This window comes from Cygnus atratus, chromosome 11 (genome assembly GCF_013377495.2).
Source record: "Cygnus atratus isolate AKBS03 ecotype Queensland, Australia chromosome 11, CAtr_DNAZoo_HiC_assembly, whole genome shotgun sequence".
Classification (NCBI taxonomy): Eukaryota; Metazoa; Chordata; class Aves; order Anseriformes; family Anatidae; genus Cygnus; species Cygnus atratus.
Window position 1 is genome coordinate 11,307,067 of NC_066372.1, and position 20,995 is coordinate 11,328,061.

Here is a 20,995-nt window from a genome sequence, read left to right on the forward strand (position 1 = left end):
ATCTTTATCTTCTCTTCCAAAGAAGGAAGAAATTAAAGAAGAACAGAAAAAAAGAAAAGCCACATAAGTATGGAATCTTTTTTAACACCACGATTGCATGTAATATTTGATGTTCTGCAGTTCTACAGCCTTTTCTTTTTTCCTACATCACGACAGCATCCTTTCCTCTGTATAGGGAAAGAAGATAGGACAGTAGCAAATAACAGCCGTGGCTATTTATCTCAGATGTCTAAAGTATTAATTTAAATGTAAAATATACGGTGTGGGTTCTCATTCTGTTGGGTGCAAGTCCTCTTCCCACCCAGGATTTTTTCCTAGGGATTATACCTCCTGTTCTTCTCCCCTTCCTCTTTCTCTCTTGAGAAGTGTCAGTACCCCTGCACCTTTCCGTCCTCCTTGGAAGAGGCTGGTGGCCCTCGCAGTGTTAGGGCAGAAGTTGGAGCAGCAGCTTGTTGCTGTCTCAACAGATTCATTGTCAAAGGTCACTAAACAAAATATTGGAGGGAAATGATAATGAGTAATGTGGGAAAGATCTGCTGAGTTTGGGAAAGGTTTTGAAAGAGGGTAGACGGTTGAGGAACAATTTTCCAGGGGCCTATTTTAAAATTAGCTGCTACAGTCCTACTTGTAATAATTTCTGTTATCTTAAATTGATCTTGAAATTGCAGTGAGTGGAAAAACAGTATGTCTTTACTGAATCTTGTGCTACAACAGAAAAAAAAATAAAACGTTGTTTTCTTCATAGTTACCACAGAACTCTAATAGATATCTGTGAATAACATACACCAGTCTTTTTTCCCTCCTCATAGAATAGAACAGGTATGAAATTTCTCAAAGCATTCTGAAGGTAAAATGTAAGTGTAAAACAGGTGTCAGCAACGAAGAAACCTTAATATAATCTTAATAAGATTTTAAAGTAATATTGCATAAGGTGCAGATTGGCGTGCCAGAGCTGCTTCTTGTTTTTAGTTGATAAAAATCCATCCAGGTTCCTTTCCCAATGTACTGCTGAAGCCTGACGTAGGCATAGGGCATTATGGATATTGTTTAGCATGTAATCTTGAGGTTATCATGTAACATAGTGTTACGTGGTTATTTAAACAAACTGTAACGAAATCAGGTCCACCTATTAGAATAGGTAAGCATTTGAGAAAGTATGTATTGTTAATTTCATGTTTGAAACATGTTTCAAGTTTAAGCTGAAAATAACAACAACAAAAAAATAACCCTCACATCCTAATACCTATTTTTTTAGAAAGTATTTTTCAGTGTAAAGTTTTATGATTTGTATTTTATAATACTGTTTTGTTTTGTTTTTTTTTTTCCTCCAGTCCCAGAAATCCTGGATAGAAAATACTTTCACCAAGAGGGAGTGTGTGTATATTATACCAAGTTCAAAAGACCCCCACAGGTAAACTAGAAATGCTGCAAGAAAGCTGTTACTGTAAGACTGTATAATAGATATTTGGACTAACTACTCTATCTGTTTAAAGTACTGTTTTTAGTTCAGTCTTTTTTGTCTGGGCATTACCACTCTTTCTTTAGCTTGGATATTTTTTTCTTGAACCTATTTGGCATTGCAGAAATCGGCAATAGATGTTTCCCTGTTCTCTTTACTTCTTCTTACCAGTCCTTCTAGTGATGTCTGTGGTGTGTCTACAGTATGGATTTCTTTGTCTTTTTTTTTTTTTTTTTTCTTTTTGTGGCAACTTTCTGGAAGGTCAGTCTCAGAGAGATACTTTACTTGAATTTAAATTGTATGGTAAAAATTGAATTTAATGTATGGTAAAATTAAAAAAAATTAATTAAATTGAATTTAATGTATGGTAAAATGTAAAAATAGACCTGACAGTGAAGTAAGAAGGGATTAAGTATTTGTAGAAAGTAGAATAAAGAGAAATGAGAATCATGATGTTACTTGCAAAACAGAGGTTGGAGAAAGCATCAATTCCAGGGAAGGTAAACAAAACAATAGGTCAGTTATGAAAAGATTCCATGTCATTTCTAATCATTTTTCATTCTTAAAGATCTGTAAGGAAACAAAGTGAGATTGAAAAATGGGGAAATACATTTTAGAGGGGAGATTGAGACTAAATGAAGGATACTTTGTATATCTCGGGTGCTGTTTTACCTTATACTAAATCACAAATGTGGAAGGAATCAAGTTAGTGATAGCTCTAACATTAGATACGTAAGCATTTACTTTCACCAAGTGCCGTAGGGATAATTTAAGAGTTCCTACAATGCTTGAAACTTGATAGGCGAGGTCATGACATCTATGTCACACATCAAAGTAAAACAGATTCTAAATTGGTATTTTAAGGCAATTATGTCTAACCAAAATGTTAACTGATGCCCTTGTGGATTTCAGATCAGCTTTCTTTAGCTTCATATATTTGAGATCTGTTGAGAAACCTTCTTCTGAGCTTTGGAAAACTTCTATTTCAGTCTTTTCCATGAAAAGAAATTATAAATCACTTTTTTTTTTTTTGTGAGTAAGGTATTATTTTATTTCTAAGAATTTGTTTTTAGGCAGAAAAAGAACAAAGGGAAATCTTTAGAATTTTTTAGTTATTGTAAATAATTCACCACATTCCTTGAAACCATGTGACATGAGAAGCGTTTAGAATTTATAGCCATGATTATAGCACGTGGAAAATTTACAAATGCAAACAAAGTAATTAGGAAGCTGTTAAAATTCCCAGAGCATTTCCCAAGGAACTAAATGATCTTCAACACTTGCCCTTTTGGGTTAACCTATTGTAGTATGTAAGGGACTTTACAACTTTCCCATCGGACGTTGTCCTTCAGTTTAGACAAATTGCTTGCTGTTCATGAGCTGTGCATAAAAGAATCAAATGCAGCCTGTATAAAACATGTAGTTTTCTGCTGTTGCATACCAGCTCTTACTGTGGCTGTAAGTGGCAAACACTTATGGAAATTACAGAAAACAGTGATAGAAATTTTTATCTGCTGTGCTATCTTTAAATATTAATAAAATTATTAGCAGGAAAACAAGGGAAATGTTTAAGATGGAAGAGAGTAGAAATGAAGATTTGTGGGTTTGTGTATGTGTGTTAAGACATTATTGTATGTTTGTTCAGACTTCTTTCTCTGTACATGCAAAAAATTTTGTATTTGAAATGATCAAATAGCCTTCCCACACAGGCAGTCCAACTTGGATGAGTAATAGAGGGGTAAATTTGTTGAACAGCTGCAACAAGGTATAGTTGAATGTGTCAAAGAAAATGCTAGTTTAAGTAACTTCTCAGCATCTGGCAAAATGTTTCTGGTTGAGTACTGCATAATCCAGTCTGATATATTTTGGGGCTTCAGATATTAATGATCGAAAGCCTGAAAACCAATTTCAAGGCTCACAACTGTAGTCTTCACACGTTGATATACTGTTGGTTGATGCATATACAGCAGTCACATAAAATAGACAAGTTACCATGATTAAAATATTCAAACTTTTGTAGCATTTTCCATTTATTGTAGTGCAGTAATCTTTTTGTAATCATGTGAAGTGGTAGGAGTTTTTTTTTTTTTAAATCTTCCCATTTTTTGTTTGTTTTCCCCCTTCCCCCTACATTAACATTTAAGCTGAAGTTTACTCATATAGTTAAATATTTCTTATAGATGCCTTCCAGGATGTCAGATTTGTCAGCAACTTGTCAGGTAAGAGTTCTTTTAATTACAATATTTATGAATACTCTTTTTCCATTCAATAATCACTTTCATAATAACATTTTTAAAATTCTTGATCAGTATTGCAGATGACAAGTCAGTGAAAGGTTAGATAGAAAACAAATATAACTGAGTGAAGAGCCGCCTGCATTACGTAGATCATCGGTTTACAGAAGTTATATAAATTACTTAGCTAAAGTAATCAATTTCAGTTTTTAGTGTCCTGACTAATTCTAGTTCTTTTGGCTTCCAACTTATCTCAGTGAGCTTCAACATTTTGCATAATGATTATGTATATTATTGTAATTAATTCTTGTCTTAAATATTTATGGTAACAAGGCTACATATTTGTGGTGATGTGCTTGCTCTAGAAAAGAGGTTTATATATTTAGAATCTTTGCTTTTGAAAACTAACTGGTCTCTGTTCAGGATAATAGATGTGTTCTCATTTTCTAATGAAGTATTTATTCAAGTATTCTAAATTATATGTTTGGGTGCAGGTGCTGTTGCGGCCGCTTGGTCAGACAACATGCTTGTTTTACTGCAAGTCTTGCTATGAAATACTCTGATGTGAAGCTAGGTGAAAACTATAATCAGGAAGTAGAAGAATGGTCAGTAGAAAAACATACAGAACAGACCTCTACTGATGCTTATGGTGTCATCAACTTTCAAGGTGGCTCTCATTCTTACAGGGCTAAGGTATGTATGATGCTTACTTCTAAACTAGGACTTCTTACTTTAAACATGTTGATACAGATGGTGGATCCTTCATTTAGTTTTTGAAATCGAAGCGTGAAGGATGAAATTGTGATGACACCTGCATTGTGACAAACCAGTGCCCTCTATTATCATAATAATTTTATTGTGGTCTGAATTCTGTCTAATTTCCTTTTTAAGTTTCTTTTTCATAACAAAAATTGCTTACATCTATCAGAACTAGTTGCATTCATGTACAGTTTACCTTTATATTGCAAATGGTGATAAGAATTCCTAATCCCTTCAGTAAAACATTCCATTAAGGATTCAGTGTTATTGTTTCAGACATTGTTAAAATACAGCTTACTCATCAGTGCTGCTGCTTACTCATTACTGTTAAATTTTTATAGGATCTGTTAAGTAACACCTGCTGTGTTAGCCTTCTATTCTTAATTCTCAAACTCTGAAAAATCATTTGCAATTATGGACGGGTGTAGAATATGCTTTTTTAGAAGATCTGTTCAAGATGATTAAAGCATAATCAGACCAATCAGAACAACCAAGTTTTGGGGGGGAGCAGCTGGTTAAAAACAAGTATGCCTGTAGATTGAAATTCTGGAGAAGAACACTTAATTCACAAATGCATGTGCACTGGGAAGGCTGGAGGACTGGAAATTCTGATGTATGCTCTACAACCATTTTGTGAAGGGTTTCTGGTTGTGGTAGAAGTTGCTTAATGGTCACATGGTTTTAGCCTGCAATGAGTTTTGATTCAGTGTAGTTCCTATAGCCAAAATCGAGCACTTTAATGACGAAGCTGATCCCCCAAGGACAGCCTGGTGCTCTAGATTAGATCATCTCTCCCACGTTTTAGGAAAAATAATTGCATTTTTCATAGCCAGGAATAGGAGAATATATCCTGAAATATATCCTGTTTTTTTTTTTTTTATCCCCCCATTGATTCTGTGATTATTTCTTTTAAGAATCTTTTCTCTCTCTTCTTGCGTCTGCAGTATGTGCGGTTGTCATATGACACTAAGCCTGAAGCTATTCTGCAACTTATGCTTAAAGAATGGCAGATGGAGTTGCCAAAGCTTGTTATATCTGTACATGGGGGCATGCAGAAATTTGAACTTCACCCACGCATCAAACAGTTGCTTGGCAAGGGTCTTATTAAAGCTGCAGTAACAACAGGAGCCTGGATTATAACTGGAGGAGTGAACACAGGTAAAGTACCAATGAATGTGCATAGTTAACTATATTATGGTTTATAAAAGCCAAAAGATTTAATGAATAAATAGCTATATCATAAAGTAAATGTAGTTTGGTCAAATGAAATTAAAACAATTCATTTTGAACACGTGTAGTTGGAAGTGCATTGCTGTGTTGTCCTGCAAGGAGAAAAAACATGAAGGTGGTGGTGTTGACTTGGGTCTGTTTGTTTCAGTTTTTGAACCTGCAAGAAAGAAAACTTGATGCAATTAACATAAGCATAGTACGGTACTGGAGACTCTTTAGTTCTTACTAGGCTAATATTTGTTTTGTCAAATTACTAGTACACAGTACTTTGTCCCATTCTGATAGTTGTAGTGTGGGTGCCTGCCAGAGCTCAAGATGCATTTGGACAGCACTCTCAGACATACGGTTTGATTTTTGGGTGGTCCTGTGTGGAGCCAGGAGTTGGACTTGATGATCCTTATGGGTCCCTTCCAACTCAGATTATTCTGTGTAAAATAAGTTCCCAGATCTTTACATGCCCAATTAACTAATAAAACAGTGGTATTTCTTAATAAGATGTGGCATTCAGTACATCTTTTTTGTGCACAAACAGGTGTTGCAAAACATGTTGGTGATGCTCTAAGAGAACATGCTTCCAGATCATCTCGAAAGATTTGCACTATTGGGATTGCTCCATGGGGAGTGATTGAAAACAGAAATGACCTTGTTGGAAGAGATGTAAGGATAAATAATCTAACTGAAATAATTATTTACCTACTTTATTTTGACAAATCTGCTCAAGCATGTTTTTTCACTTGCTTTGCATCATTGAAGTATTTGCTTTACCATGAAGATGCATTGACATATGTGACTTATGCAAGATCATTAGCGTAAACATGTTGCAAAATGCAAATGCACTAGACATTGCTTGCATGTTGTGTCTAGAAAAATATTTAAGTTTCACAGAGACAAATCTGCATTTCTACGAGTCAAATACATTCTTGTGTGCTTATACTTAGGTGGTTGCTCCATATCAAACCTTGTTAAACCCATTGAGTAAACTAAATGTCCTAAATAATCTCCATTCCCATTTCATTCTGGTGGATGATGGAACAGTTGGGAAGTATGGAGCAGAAGTTAAATTGCGGAGAGAACTGGAAAAAACTATTAATTTGCAACGGATACATGCAAGTAAGTAATTCTGGGCTGAGTGTTACTATGCTTTAATGAACAAGGTACTTGCATCAAACTTTTAAATAAGAAAACACAAAAATTAATCTTTTGTATATGTTTCAAGTGTGAATGATTGTTTTGCAAATTTCAACTGAAGCTTTGGTCAGAGCTGAAAAAGCAGTCAGTGCAGATGGCTGATGACAAAATAGTTGTGCTGTAGCTGTGGCTAGCCATTGTCTAATTTCTTTCCTTTTTTTTTTTTTAAAGCATGGGAATGGTATTTTGAAACTAATATATTTTTGCACACTTATGTCAGCACTACTTCACACATATCTATAATGTCTACCTTTGTTATGTGTATGCAAATAAAAGTGGCAACTTACTTAACATTTGTGTGTGGATATGTAACAATCTCTGTTAGTATATCTCTCCTGCAACTCTGGCACTGAAACTTCTTTTGCTAGACCTGATAAAATACTTTGTTTTATGCTTACATATCCATTGATACTGACAATGGTGAAAACATAAGACTTAATCAAAAAACTTTAAAAAAAATTTATTTACAACTTTACAGGAATTGGACAAGGTGTGCCTGTGGTAGCACTTGTATTCGAAGGTGGGCCCAACGTCATACTTACAGTTTTAGACTTCCTACAAGAAAGTCCTCCTGTGCCAGTGGTAGTATGTGAAGGAACAGGTAGAGCTGCAGACATACTGGCATATGTTCACAAGCAAACGGAGGAGGGAGGGTAAGTCCTAGTACTGCTAGCCAAACTGTCAGTTATATGTAGATGGGTCTGAGAGCAGTCCTTAATGAATTGGGGCAAGAGTTTTATCTATGGAAAGATAAAAGCTTAAAGCAGAGAGAGTAATCTTTCATGTGATGCAGCTTTCCAGGTCAGCTGCAATAATAGCTTTGGATGAAGACCAAGACCTCTTTTCTAGTTCTAGGCTCCTCCTGCATACCTTGTACAAGTTGCTCCAAATTCTTGAAAATATGCTTGCTTTAGCAATGCTTATATAAGGAAAGGAAAGGTGTATGTGCCTATATACTAAATTAGGAGAAACATGTAACTTAAGCACAATAATTTTGTTACACCAGTGTGACTAGAAGACCCAGCTCTCTGTTTAAATGCTCTGTATGTTTCAATCCAGGTTTTAAATAACTGAACCACAGTACTTTAAATGATAAGTGTGACTGTTTTTAAGTGTACACAATAAACTTTTGCTCACAAGAAGTCAGAGCAGACCAGGCCTTCCAGAAATATAAGAATAACCCAGAGAATAGTATATTACCAAACTGCTTGAAAATATCGCTCAACTACAATGAACGGAAATATTTTTATGCAGTTAGCTGTTGCTTAGTAGCAACTTTTCTGAAAATGGATTAGAAAGAGTTCATATACTGTTCCTCCTGAAGAGTCTTAAAACTAAACTTTTAACACACTTCTGTTTAGCGTAGAAAACATGTATATGTTTTTAGCATAGCTTCAGCTGATAAAAAGGATGTGCTTGTGTTCCACAACATTTAGTGTCTTCTAGTTGTGTGTCAGACTTGCATTAATCCTTAAATGTAGTTGGATCTCAGTCTCAGTGACTGCCTCAGAACCAGGAGGATAGGGGTCAAATGTAGCACTGAACCGAAGAGCTTTGTCCATAGTGAGCAAAATCACAAGCCGACCATCCCTATTCAGAGGGGTGAGTGTGTAGTGTTTTGTGTCAAAATATTTTAGTTGAGATTATCTCAGAAGTGGCTATGCAAAGGAAAGGGAGAGGGGTTGAGTTACTTTTAGGAGGTCACACTAGAAAGTTGTAGGTTAAACAACCTATGCTTCTTTCTAAAGGCTGTCCAAGGTTTTGCCACTGAAACAGTAAGAAGCTTGAAACTGTTAAGTATAACATCATTCTTACTATTCGTGTATAGCAATGTGTTTTCATGTTTATTTTCAATTTCAGGAATGTTCCTGAGGGTGCTGAGCCTGAAATCATTTCAACTATCAAAAAGACATTTAACTTTGGTCAAAGTGAAGCGGTTCATCTGTTTCAGACACTGCTGGAATGCATGAAAAAAAAAGAACTTGTAAGTAGATCTTGCTTAGAAAGTTTTTATGTAGGGTATGTGCATTTGTGTTGTGTATGATCAAGTGTCATTCAAAATTGTTTCTGGACATAGTGCATCTTACCAATTATAGAAGATAATCAAATACAGTTTTTGTGGGTACTTTATCTCATCACCAAGGGAGACTACGTTCTTATAGATATTTCTGGTAATTCAGGCTTGTTGATGTTTCCAAGCCTGTTTGCTTTCAGCTGACAGGATTCTGTTTTGTTCATAGTGTGTATGTATTTTATATGTGGGTTGTTTTCCTTTCTTGTTTTGATTATTGAGAGCCTCTGGATTTTTTTTTAGTCTTTTAATTATTGCTGTATTGATGAAGTACCTTTATCATTGGACGCTTAAAGCAAAAACACTTAATAGAGCTTTATATATGGGTTATATTCAGATACTGATATCTCGTCTGGAAATCATACTGTGCTGTTCTGACATTTAAAATTGTCATATTCAGCTAAACATATTTGCTGACAGGTTAATCTTGTAATACAGACTGAACTGGAGGAGTAAATAGAATGCTGTGTGATGTTTATAGCCCATAGAGAATTGTAATTATAGTGGAAAAAGAAGTTAAGATTGGTTGAAGAGTGTAAAGGGTTTCTGCTGTCCTTTTTCTCATCAAAGATTGTCTTGTGTGATCCATAGTTAGGGAAACACTGCAGAGTGTACACTAAAGGTAGGTTTACATAGAGTATAGACTTAAATTGCACTGAAGATAAAGTGACTTTTAAATGTATTTCAATTCCTGACATAAAAGTCTGGAGCTAATCACCTTTGCCTGAAAATAAATTTTAAGCTTATTTTACCTATTTTATTGTTTTGAACAGATTACTGTTTTTCATATTGGGTCAGATGAACATCAGGACATTGATGTTGCGATACTTACAGCATTGTTAAAAGGTGAGACTTAAGTGCATTTGGAACCCCCAGCTATTGTAGTTTAGTGATTATATGATGGATTACTTATAAAAATCTGTAGAAATATTTAAGTTTCAAGAAAATATTTATCCACTATATTTTCTCATCTTATACTACCTTAATCTATGTCATAATTGATGAAATATACCACACAATGTTGAGGTGGATTACTTGGTTTTGCAGGAAAAACAACTGCTTATTATATTGTAATTATTTTTTTCTCATTGTTTTTGCTTCTTAAGGCACGAATGCATCTGCATTTGACCAGCTTGTTCTTACACTTGCGTGGGATAGAGTTGACATTGCCAAAAATCATGTTTTTGTTTATGGGCAACAATGGCTGGTATGTATATGGCCTAGATTAAGCAGAATGGTATTTTCTAAGAGAAAGAACTCAACTTACTGTAAAGAAATAATGTTTTCTCTTTTATAGAGACAGACTGTAGAATACTGACACATTTATTTTTAGGACAGTAATTTTTGTATACTTTGTAGTTGTATAGCTGTTTTATTATTGTGTAATTGAAAAAGGTGCAACAATTGTAGAAATGTTAGACATTCTGAATAACTAGGGGAGAAGAGACTGCAAAAAGTGAAAGCTGAATTGATGGTAGTGAGATGCAATAGCAGTTCTGAGCATTTGTCTATTGAAGCAAATTGTGGTTTCAAATGTTTGATGTCTTCATGTGTTTGATACAATATCAGTATATGAAAACATCTTAACTATGCTAAACCAAATGCCTATTTAGTCCAGAATACTATTTCTGAGTGTGTCAGTAAGAGATGTCTGTGGAAGAGTGTAAGATCAGAGAAAATACTTAAGTCATTAAAATATTCCCTCATCATGTAATTGTGTGAAGCTCAGGGGATTTTCTGAACCAAAGGTAGCCTCAGTATTTGTAGATATGTAAGGTTTCCTTGTTCCAGCCCTGTAAATGAATGAGGTTGGTTTGTAAACCAAGTACACTTAATTCTGTGATACTCCATTTTACTGGTTCTCTCTAGGCTCTACCCTGTACTTACTTGTTGTAGGTTGGGTCTCTGGAACAGGCTATGTTAGACGCCCTTGTGATGGATAGAGTTGCATTTGTGAAACTTCTAATTGAAAATGGAGTAAGCATGCACAAATTTCTTACAATTCCTAGGCTGGAAGAACTTTATAACACAGTAAGTGAATGGTTGCTTGCTCTTTTTTTTTCTTCTTTCTTTCTTTCTTTCCTTTCCTTTTTTTTTTTTTTGTTAACGCCAACATCTGAAAATATTGGGCTTATACTGTAATATTCTCATGTTTTCATTGCACTCTGATTTCTCATTCTAATTTTTTTCCTCCCCTCTTTTTATAAAGAAACAAGGCCCAACTAACCCAACACTCTTCCATCTTGTTCGGGATGTCAAACAGGTATGCTGTAAATGTAAAAATCTATCACAGTAGCAACACTAGTCTTTTTTATGATTTCTTATGTTTGCTTGTCAATTTAATCTTGAGTTTATTAATTTGGTTTTACTGAAGCAGTAAACTACACCTGCAGTTATTCTGTTGTTTCCGATATTTGCAGTTGTGTGCTTAATAGTACCTTGTTGCCACAAAGATATTTGTTAAACCTGATAAGTGATGTCTTTTTTCATATTAGCTCTGTTTAGCATTTTGAGAGATGCATTGTGTTCCTTTTAAATCATGAACAGCTTAATTTGTTTTAATTTGTTTTTGTTTAGAGTTGTGATGTAACATGTAGAAACATTCTAAGCAAATTTAAATTAAAATTATAATTTGCAAAACTGAAAATGTCTTTTATATTCTTAGGGAAATCTTCCTCCAGGATATAAAATCAACCTGATTGATGTGGGGCTGGTTATTGAGTACTTGATGGGAGGAACCTATAGATGCACCTACACAAGAAAACGCTTTAGAGCTATATACAATAGTCTCAGTGGGAACAATCGGGTACGTAGCAGTTGGATAATGGAACATGCAGATTTCTATATTCACAATTAAAATAAAATTGGAGCCATATTATTTTGTTCTTTTTGTCAAGGGATTGGCTCTTTTTAAAGGCAGTGTTACAGCCTAGGAGGGCAACTGGTAGCTGTTTGATCACAAACGTAAAAGTCTTATTATTCTTTTCTTCCTTACTCTAGCATATCCAAATTTCTTCTGTTACTCTGTCTCTTCATAGAGGGGAATTAAATATACCATAGATGGGTATTAAATATGCAGATTCACTGGGGCTTGGGATGCAGATACTGTAGCTTCTTGGTCGTCATTGCTTTACTATTTTGTGACTTTAAATTAAATAAAGAAAAATTAATCCTTCTTAAATATCAGTGAAAACTCTTAATTGTTACCATTGTATAAATTCATCACTGTTTCAGTGGCAAAGTAACTGTTGAATTGCTTAACTAAGTATCTAGCTGTAAACAGCTGATTATATACTATTTAGTAAGTGGGTGTAAAGAAAGCAAGCCAAACCTCTTTCTATTATTCTTGTCAGAGATCTGGGCGAAATCCTTCAAATACTACTCCTCAGATGTGTAAAAGCCATGAGTCTTTTGGTAACAGGGCAGACAAGAGAGAAAAAATGCGACATAATCACTTCATCAAAACAGCGCAGCCATACAAACCAAAGGTACAGATGTTTAAGGGGAGAGTGGAGGGTTTTATTTTAAGCAGTTAAGAGTGGAGAACCTGGTTAAATCCAAGTGTCCAAGTGCAGCTGAAGTGAGTAGCAGCAGTTTTACTGCCTTCAGTAAAGCTGGGATTTCATCCTTTTGTACTTGTTTATAAACCATCTGTCACAGTCACACTTATGGGATTCCATGAAGAATGTTCATCTCAACATTAGTCTTCTAGATAGTTTCTGATTGCTAGCCAGTAAAAGGCTCATCTTTGGCACAGTTCTATCGGTGGGGTGGGGTGGAAATCTGTATGATTTTTTTAGATGAAGCAAGATTTGGCCGTGTTACTTTAAGGAGTTTCTGTGAGTTTCATCCTATTGTAGGTTAGTTACTGCATTTCTTTTGATCTATAAACCAAAGTAATTAATTCTATCTGTTATTAAAAATGAATTGTACTTAACTGAAGTTTTTGAACAAAAATTCCAGCTGCTTTTGAAATATTCAGAAGTTCATTTTTGTTTTTAAAAATACATATCACTTGACAATAGATCACCCAGCATTTTGCTTCAAATTATGTAATGATTAACTTTAGAGATTTAAAATGGAACTTTCTGATTTTATTTTTAAAGATTGACACTGGTGCAGAAGAGGGAAAAAAGAAAAGAACCAAAGATGAAATAGTAGACATAGATGATCCTGAAACAAGACGTTTTGCTTATCCTCTCAACGAGCTGTTACTTTGGGCAGTGTTAATGAAGAGGCAGAAGATGGCCCTTTTCTTCTGGCAGCATGGGGAGGAGTCCATGGCAAAAGCCTTAGTTGCTTGCAAAGTGTATCGTTCAATGGCATATGAAGCAAAACAAAGTGACCTCGTTGATGATACTTCAGAAGAACTGAAACAGTATTCCAAGTAAATTACATTTATATCATTAAAGATCTGTTCTTGAAATTTCCAATAAAAATAGCAGGCTATATTATCAACAGACAAAAACTATTGCATTAGCAGGCTCAAAGACAGTTCATTTTTGCAGAAGGGATTTGATGGCACTCTAGTAAAAGTTGTGTATTAGACATTGCTCACTTTGAGAGCTGTTACGAATCATGATTTGTAGTTAAATCAAAATGTCACTGAATGTGTCACTTGAAAACATCTGACTTTCTTGTGTAATGCTTTAATAGCTGTTTGTAGTATGCATATGTTTTTAACAGAAGTCCCAGTTTCACATCTTGTATTTGCAAATTACTATATAATAGAAATGTATCTACCAGAAGGGACAGGCAATAGTCCATTCAAGTTGTGTTACTGGAAACCTGTTTGGACAAGAAAATTTGGCTTAAACTTTATGGATACTAAGTTATGTTTGTTTTGATGCTTTTTTTTTCCTTTGTTCTAGTGAGTTTGGTCAGCTGGCAGTTGAACTGTTAGAACAGTCCTTCCGACAAGATGAAACTATGGCAATGAAGTTACTGACTTATGAGCTTAAAAATTGGAGCAACTCAACTTGTCTGAAGCTAGCAGTGTCTTCAAGGCTTCGTCCATTTGTAGCTCATACTTGTACGCAAATGTTGTTATCAGATATGTGGATGGGAAGACTGAATATGAGGAAGAATTCATGGTACAAAGTAAGCTTTGTCACAGTTTATTATTGGTATAAAAAAGATCAATGGAATGTATTTCTAATTGGAAGGGAAAGTATGTTTAAACAATATTAGTATAAAACTTTCATCACTATAGCTTGTGTTAATAAACCCTGTAAAACTGTCTCCTATAACATAATCAAAACTGGAATTATTTATTGTTAACTCTTCTTTTGACACTCTATTATCTTTTCAAATAAGGTACAGAAATATAGAAGGCAAAAAACAGGCAAGTAGCCTTTCATCAGAGGCTTAAAGAGATCATGTGAATACTAATCCACTACTAAAAATATAGTGGTTAAAAAAAAATTAACAGAGAGAAAACCCACTTGTAAGAATATAGTTTCATGCATTTTGGCTTTTTACAGGCAATACATAAGACTTGATGTAGAAAAGCTTTGTATATATTCTATTTTGGAGGAAGAAGCTGAGCATAAGGAGGGCACAGAATGAAACAAGGGTAGGCAAATCGGGGATAGGTTTTCTGATGGTGCCCTTTGATACAAATCAATTGAACCAACATGGGAGTTGCATATTTCTTTGAATTGGTGTATCGGAAACTTACTGCTGCTAGGAATATAGTGAAAGACCATTTCCTTACAAAATATCTACAAGCATTGCTTAACTTGTGACCTACTAAAATCCTCTTTGATAACTGAGTAACCGTTTTCCTGCTCACTTCGTAACAAGCTAATGACAAAAAATAGCTTTTATTTATTCCCTTCATCCATACTTTAGCTTTCATTTTTCTACCATGAGTTGAAAAAAAGCCCCACTCATATACTTTTAAAACATGCCTTGATAGTACACAGTTCCAGAGTTTCTGGGAATGGATTAAAGAAAAGAGTGTAAACAGAATATCTCTATTTTTGGGCTCGGAGAGCATTCTTTCTTGTGGTTTTTAGTTCTGGAATTTGTTAATTCTTCCCCTTTCCTATATCTTTTAAGTAAAGGAAAGCACTATATATTGTCATCTTAGCCTCCTGTGTGTATATAAGTAATAATAGCTAATTATTTCCTACATTTTTTTCCTCACTAACAGGCAAGGGAAATATGGGTAATATATTTTCAGGGAATATTTTATCTATTGGTATATTCTGATATTTTGATGTAGCTGTGAACAAGTTGACCTTAGTCTTCATTTTTTCCAGGTGATACTGAGTATTTTACTCCCTCCTGCTATACTTCTGTTGGAATATAAGACCAAGGCTGAAATGTCACATATTCCTCAATCTCAAGATGCACATCAAATGGCCATGGATGACAGTGAAAACAACTTCCAGACTGCAGCAGATGAAATACCTATGGTAAGTGGGGGGGGAGCCATTAAAGACCAGTATTTCTAATTTAAAATAAATAATTACATTTTAAAATTAAAGCAAGAGCTAAAGTGGATCTCCAAAAATGTGCATTTCTGTAAGTAAAGTTAACAGTCCTTTCATTTTAGGAGGTGTTTAAAGAAGTAAGGATCTTGGACAGTACTTCAGAGAAGCATGATATGGAGACTCCTGCAAAACCTAAAAGACTTCCAATTACACAGAAGTTTTACGCATTTTATCATGCACCAATTGTGAAGTTCTGGTTTAATACAGTGAGTTTTCTTCTATGTAGTATTTTCTTTTATTTGGAAATGCAGTGCATATCTTTGGGTTCTTTTTCTAACACACACCTCTGCAACTTGCATCAAAGCTTAAGCACTTTTTAAAAAACAATCAAAAAAACCCTTGCTCTACTAAACTGGAAATGAGAAGTACTTGATTCTGAAAAAAAAGCATATGCAGTGCTCACTGCTTTTTTTTCTTTTTAAAGTTCATGATGTTGGTTTTGAAAAATACCTATTTTTTAGGCTGAGACTAGTTGGTGTGAAAATCTTTATTCTGATCTGAGTAGTTAATTTCATCAGTTTTTCAGTAGTTAATTAGTAGTAAAGTTAATTAGTAGTTAATTTCATCAGTAGTTAATTCCATCAGCAGGAATTCTATCATAATTTACTAGGTTAAAAAGCGTTCATGCACAATTTTGTTTAAATTATTGCAATAGAAACTCTAAAATTTGTGTTCTAAGAAAATATTTGTACCCTCTCTATAAATAATAACCTGTTTGCTTAAAGTGGTAAAAGATAGTACCGTGATCCTATATGAAGGTTTTATTATATACCACATGAAAAAAAAAAAAAAAAAATAAAGACATCTATAAGGAGCCCTTCTGTAATTATGTAGAATTACGTATTACATAGAACCCTTCTCTGTGTGTGTGTGTGTATGTGTGTGTATATATATATATATATATATATATATATATATATATATATATATAAACTTTAATTGCTCTTTTTAGTTGGCATACTTAGGATTCCTCATGCTCTACACATTTGTGGTTCTTGTAAAAATGGAAGAATTACCGTCTGTTCAAGAGTGGATTGTTATTGCTTACATTTTCACATCAGCAATTGAGAAAATTCGTGAGGTATGTCTCTAACAGTCTGAGTGTTTTTTTTTTTTTTTTTTTACAGTTACAGCAGTATGCTTTAAACTGTGTTTATAAACAAGACAGCCTAAGAAACTTTAAACGTTGGAGCACATGATGTGTAATACCTTTATATTTGGTATAGACTGCTAATTTAGATACTAGTGTTTCTTGGATTCTTAGTGTTTCACTGGTTGGATGTAGCTTGCTTTTTTTTTCTGCTTCCAATGGGGAAGAGGGGGTGGTCTATTTAAAAGGAAATGCTTTTCTTTTTTTCTCTCTGAAATTTCAAGGACCTGACATCATGGTCTGGTGTATTTTTTTTTCAAATTTTTCTGATTTTTTTTTTTCAATCTGTGGCTTACTGTCTAATCAGGTTCTCACAAACAGCCTTACATTTTTGAGGGATTAAATGTATATGTATCCGTTAGCATCAATCAAACTCTGTGTCTAGGACCAAGATGAAACAAAAACAAAAAATCTTGATCAAGGTGGGATAGCTACCACAACCATAATGTTGCTGATCAGCAAGAGTTTTTTGAGTAGTTCTGTAAGAATTTTTAAATGGGAGAGAAAAGCCAGTTTACTAACTGGGTACAGCAGGTCGAACTGAAACAGAAATGAAGACTCATTTTTGTTATAGTGAGTTCCTAAAGAAGAAGGTGGAAAAAAAAGCAATCAAATTGAAAACCATTCCTTCACAACTTGTTCAGGAAGAAGGAAATATCATTTCCTTGTCATAGTTGTGAAGCAGGCACAGTTAAACACTGGTTTTTGGGTTCCTCTGTGCAAAACAGTTACCCATTCAAATACGTATTTTATTTTTGCGAGTGTAAGAATTTTACTGATTCATACGTTTCAGTGTTATTTTAAGTGGAGTAAACATGAGCAGACCTGAATATTTTATTTTTGTTATTGCAGATTTTTATGTCGGAGGCTGGGAAGATTAATCAGAAGATTAAAGTGTGGTTCAGTGATTACTTCAATATCAGTGACACAGTTGCTATTGTCACTTTCTTCATTGGGTTTGCATTAAGATTTGGAGCAAAGGGGAATTTTGGTGAAAACACTTACAGAGAAAATTATGTTTTTGTTGCTGGAAGAATAACATACTGTCTCAATATAATTTTTTGGTATGTGCGATTACTGGATTTTTTAGCTGTAAACCAGCAGGCTGGCCCTTATGTTATGATGATTGGGAAAATGGTAAGTACTATTTTTTTATTTTTCTTTCAGTTGAAATACCTTTATTTTGCTGCATCTATTTATAATTTCTCAAAGTTTTATTTAGTAAAAGGTTGCTTATCCTGTTCCGGTGTGTCAGCAACTTTGTGCAGAAGTAGCTAGCTGGAATATAACTTTAATGTGTTTGAAAACCAGCACTGAGTAGAAGTGTTCTTTATTATGGAGCTTTCTCTGTTAAATCTGTAACAAGACGGAAGATCTTCCTTCTGTGCTCTGTTAAATGTGTGAGAATTGAAGGAATATGATAATGCCTTTTGGGTTTGAGATTTATTTATAGTCCTGAGGTTTTCTTGCATTTGTGCTAGCTACTGCAAGATTTTCACTTTTACAGGGAAGATTAGTTACTTATAGTGAGCTGTACTAAATGTTTCTAGGTAGCTTTCTGCAACTGTTCTTAAAATTGTGTGCTGAGAGTACACTCCCCACAGGCTGCCTTCTCATACACTCTGTTTTGTGTGTGCACTCATACACTCCAGCTTCCCCTGCGTGACAATGTGGCCTTCAAATTTTCTTTCCTTCAACCTGGTAGAATGTTTTTTTGACATGTTATGTGGTGTCCAGTGTTGAGGCATACTCCAACTGTGTTCAAAACTAGTTGTGCAGTGCAGTTGTGTTCTGTAATGTAAAAGTGTATTTTGCAGCAAGTAGTTGATGAGTGGTAGTTACGAAACCATCTTTGAGATCCATTTTTGTTCAAAAAATCGATGTATAACTCTGCTGTAATGAAGGGAACCTAATGCTAGGGCTTATGGTCTTCCTAGTAGTAACACTGCTAGAGTGGAGGTAGAATTCTACAGTAAGATTGAGAGATTGTTAAATGAAAAAGTTGTCAGAATAGGAATGAAGTGTGTGTGTATGTGTGTTTCAGGATTTTAACCCTTGGGAGTCATATATATGAAGGGAGAAAGGGTGTTGTACACACACACACCCCCGAACAAAAAAAAATTTGCTCCTACAAAGTTGAACCCTGTCATTCCTTAAAAAGGAGGGCATCAAGTTGCTTACGTTTATCACTTTGACTTCTTGCCATTAGAATAGGTTCTGTTTTTCACACTACTCAGTCTTTGGAACGCTACATCTGTACTTTGTACAGCTATTCAGTAAATTTGGGAAGGAATGTTTCTCTTTCTTTATCAGCTGCTACTCTTCCACGTAATGGGTATTTGAGTTAAAAAGAAACTACCTTTTGGCCAAGAGTTGCAAACATTCTGTAAGAAAGGAGAGGGAAAAAATAGAAATTCTTAAAAGGGTTTGTTATTTGACAACATTTTCTGACTGAAGTACAAGGGTCCTAGACTCTTTTGCTGATATAGAGAATTCATCGAGCTTATGCTGTCCCTGTAAAAGCATTTGAAGTTGTGAAACCGTATTTATAACCTTGTGAGTTAACTGACGTTTTTGTGTTTCTAGGTGGCCAACATGTTTTACATTGTGGTGATTATGGCACTTGTACTGCTTAGCTTTGGTGTTCCCAGGAAGGCAATATTGTACCCTAATGAGGCACCGTCTTGGACTCTTGCTAGAGATATTGTGTTTCATCCATACTGGATGATTTTTGGTGAAGTGTATGCCTATGAAATTGATGGTAAGACACTACAATTTTTGAAGCAAGTAAGAAGGCTTATTCTCATGAGATCTTCTTAAGGTCTTACAAAGTTTTCATTTTATGAAATGAAATGCCCAGTATTGTTGACATTTGTTCCATTCACTAGATTTTTTTCCTCTTTGTGACTTGTAGATATATAACTTCTTGATTTGACTCTTCCATTATCCTTTATTAAGAATGAATGGCTTAGAGTGAAAACTCTACTTAATTGGGGTTTTTCTTCAGGCTATTCCTAGCAATACTTTAGATTTTTCCCACATAGATATCATGTCTTCTTTTTTTTCTGTGGAGGTAGTATACTTTCTTTTTTATTTTGATCCAGTAATATGATTATACCTTAGTATAAACTGAAATCTTTGTCTCCTGTATCTTTCTACCATATTCCTAAATGCACAGCGATATTTTGAGTTGCAGAACAGTGCATGTTACTTGGTGGTTGTACACTCTTTGAGCGATCTTTTTTCTTGTCTATATCTGCTCTGAGTTCTAAAATTTGCTTTACACATTTTGTGTTTTTTCCTCCCTCCCCCCCAACACAGTATGTGCAAATAATTCTGAGTCACAAGTTGCTCATCTCTGTGGGCCAGGAACGTGGTTGACCCCATTTCTTCAAGCTGTCTACCTCTTTGTACAGTACATAATTATGGTTAATCTCCTTATTGCATTTTTCAAGTAAGTATATGAACAATTGCTGATTTTTGCTATTCCTTTAAGTTTTTATATTTCACCTTAGTAAGATGAGAAGATAAGAATAACTGATAACAGTTCAAAGCAATCCTATTTGGTGGAAGCATTTCCAGGTTCAAAGGCTGGTCTTCCTCACTGCAAACCCCATGACAAGAAAGGGAAATTTGTGATGTGTCTGGTACATGTCACATCTGTGAGGCCGAAGGAACCAGATTTCTAAAGAGAATTTGAATGGCTTTTGTAACTTCTTTGTAATAAAACAAACAAGGTTGTTTCTGGATCTGTATATTGACTGTTCCTGAATTCATTTAAGGCTCTCTTCAGTTGAGTTCAATTGTAGAGTAATTTAAATCCATAAGGAATTCTCTGCAAGTGTTTTATATATGGGAATAAACAGCTCACTAATACTGGGGAATGGTAGACTAGACAATTAGTGTGGTCTGATTTAAAAGTAATAATAATAATTAAAAAAATGTGTTTAGTTGGAAATACCTTTTTGACAAATTTGAAATATCTCAGTGTCTTTCATGTCTGAGGAAAGGTACTGAAATGATAGCAGATGAGAGAATTATTTAATCCTCTCCCTGCTTTAGGGCGTAGCCTTTTCTTGAATGTTTCCAACTTACACTGTATAAAATACAGTAAAAGACAAGTATGTGATTTTCTGTCTTTTTTTTAAACACATAATAAACACAAACAACAGCAACAGCAAAAAACTTGTGTTTAATTCTTTTTTTCTTCCTTTTCAGCAATGTATATTTACAGGTAAAGGCAATTTCAAACATTGTGTGGAAGTATCAACGCTATCATTTCATTATGGCCTATCATGAAAAACCTGTTCTGCCTCCACCACTTATTATTCTTAGCCACATGGCTTCCCTGTTCTGTTGTATATGTAAAAGAAGAAAGACGGACAAGACTTCAGATGGGCCAAG

General features: G+C 34.6%; 1 protein-coding gene across 5 annotated transcripts in view; it reads left to right on the forward strand.

The window, feature by feature from the left end:
* TRPM7 (transient receptor potential cation channel subfamily M member 7) overlaps positions 1 to 20,995 on the forward strand; it is a 55,270-nt gene that overhangs the window by 20,263 nt on the left and 14,012 nt on the right. For 2 of the 5 annotated variants that reach the window (XM_035554721.2, XM_035554718.2), the window contains exons 2-23: positions 1,332 to 1,411; positions 3,640 to 3,678; positions 4,188 to 4,386; positions 5,397 to 5,610; positions 6,215 to 6,339; positions 6,621 to 6,792; positions 7,349 to 7,523; positions 8,731 to 8,854; positions 9,715 to 9,787; positions 10,048 to 10,148; positions 10,838 to 10,972; positions 11,607 to 11,747; positions 12,295 to 12,429; positions 13,048 to 13,328; positions 13,813 to 14,041; positions 15,208 to 15,363; positions 15,504 to 15,647; positions 16,394 to 16,522; positions 17,444 to 17,728; positions 19,178 to 19,352; positions 19,913 to 20,045; positions 20,810 to 20,994. In XM_035554721.2, the coding sequence (XP_035410614.1) occupies positions 1,332 to 1,411; positions 3,640 to 3,678; positions 4,188 to 4,386; positions 5,397 to 5,610; positions 6,215 to 6,339; positions 6,621 to 6,792; positions 7,349 to 7,523; positions 8,731 to 8,854; positions 9,715 to 9,787; positions 10,048 to 10,148; positions 10,838 to 10,972; positions 11,607 to 11,747; positions 12,295 to 12,429; positions 13,048 to 13,328; positions 13,813 to 14,041; positions 15,208 to 15,363; positions 15,504 to 15,647; positions 16,394 to 16,522; positions 17,444 to 17,728; positions 19,178 to 19,352; positions 19,913 to 20,045; positions 20,810 to 20,994 (3,430 nt within the window). Of the gene's footprint in view, positions 1 to 1,331; positions 1,412 to 3,639; positions 3,679 to 4,187; positions 4,387 to 5,396; positions 5,611 to 6,214; positions 6,340 to 6,620; positions 6,793 to 7,348; positions 7,524 to 8,730; positions 8,855 to 9,714; positions 9,788 to 10,047; positions 10,149 to 10,837; positions 10,973 to 11,150; positions 11,205 to 11,606; positions 11,748 to 12,294; positions 12,430 to 13,047; positions 13,329 to 13,812; positions 14,042 to 15,207; positions 15,364 to 15,503; positions 15,648 to 16,393; positions 16,523 to 17,443; positions 17,729 to 19,177; positions 19,353 to 19,912; positions 20,046 to 20,809; position 20,995 lie in introns of all 5 variants that reach the window. The other 3 variants (XM_035554719.2, XM_050712959.1, XM_035554722.2) reach the window with 3 other exon arrangements.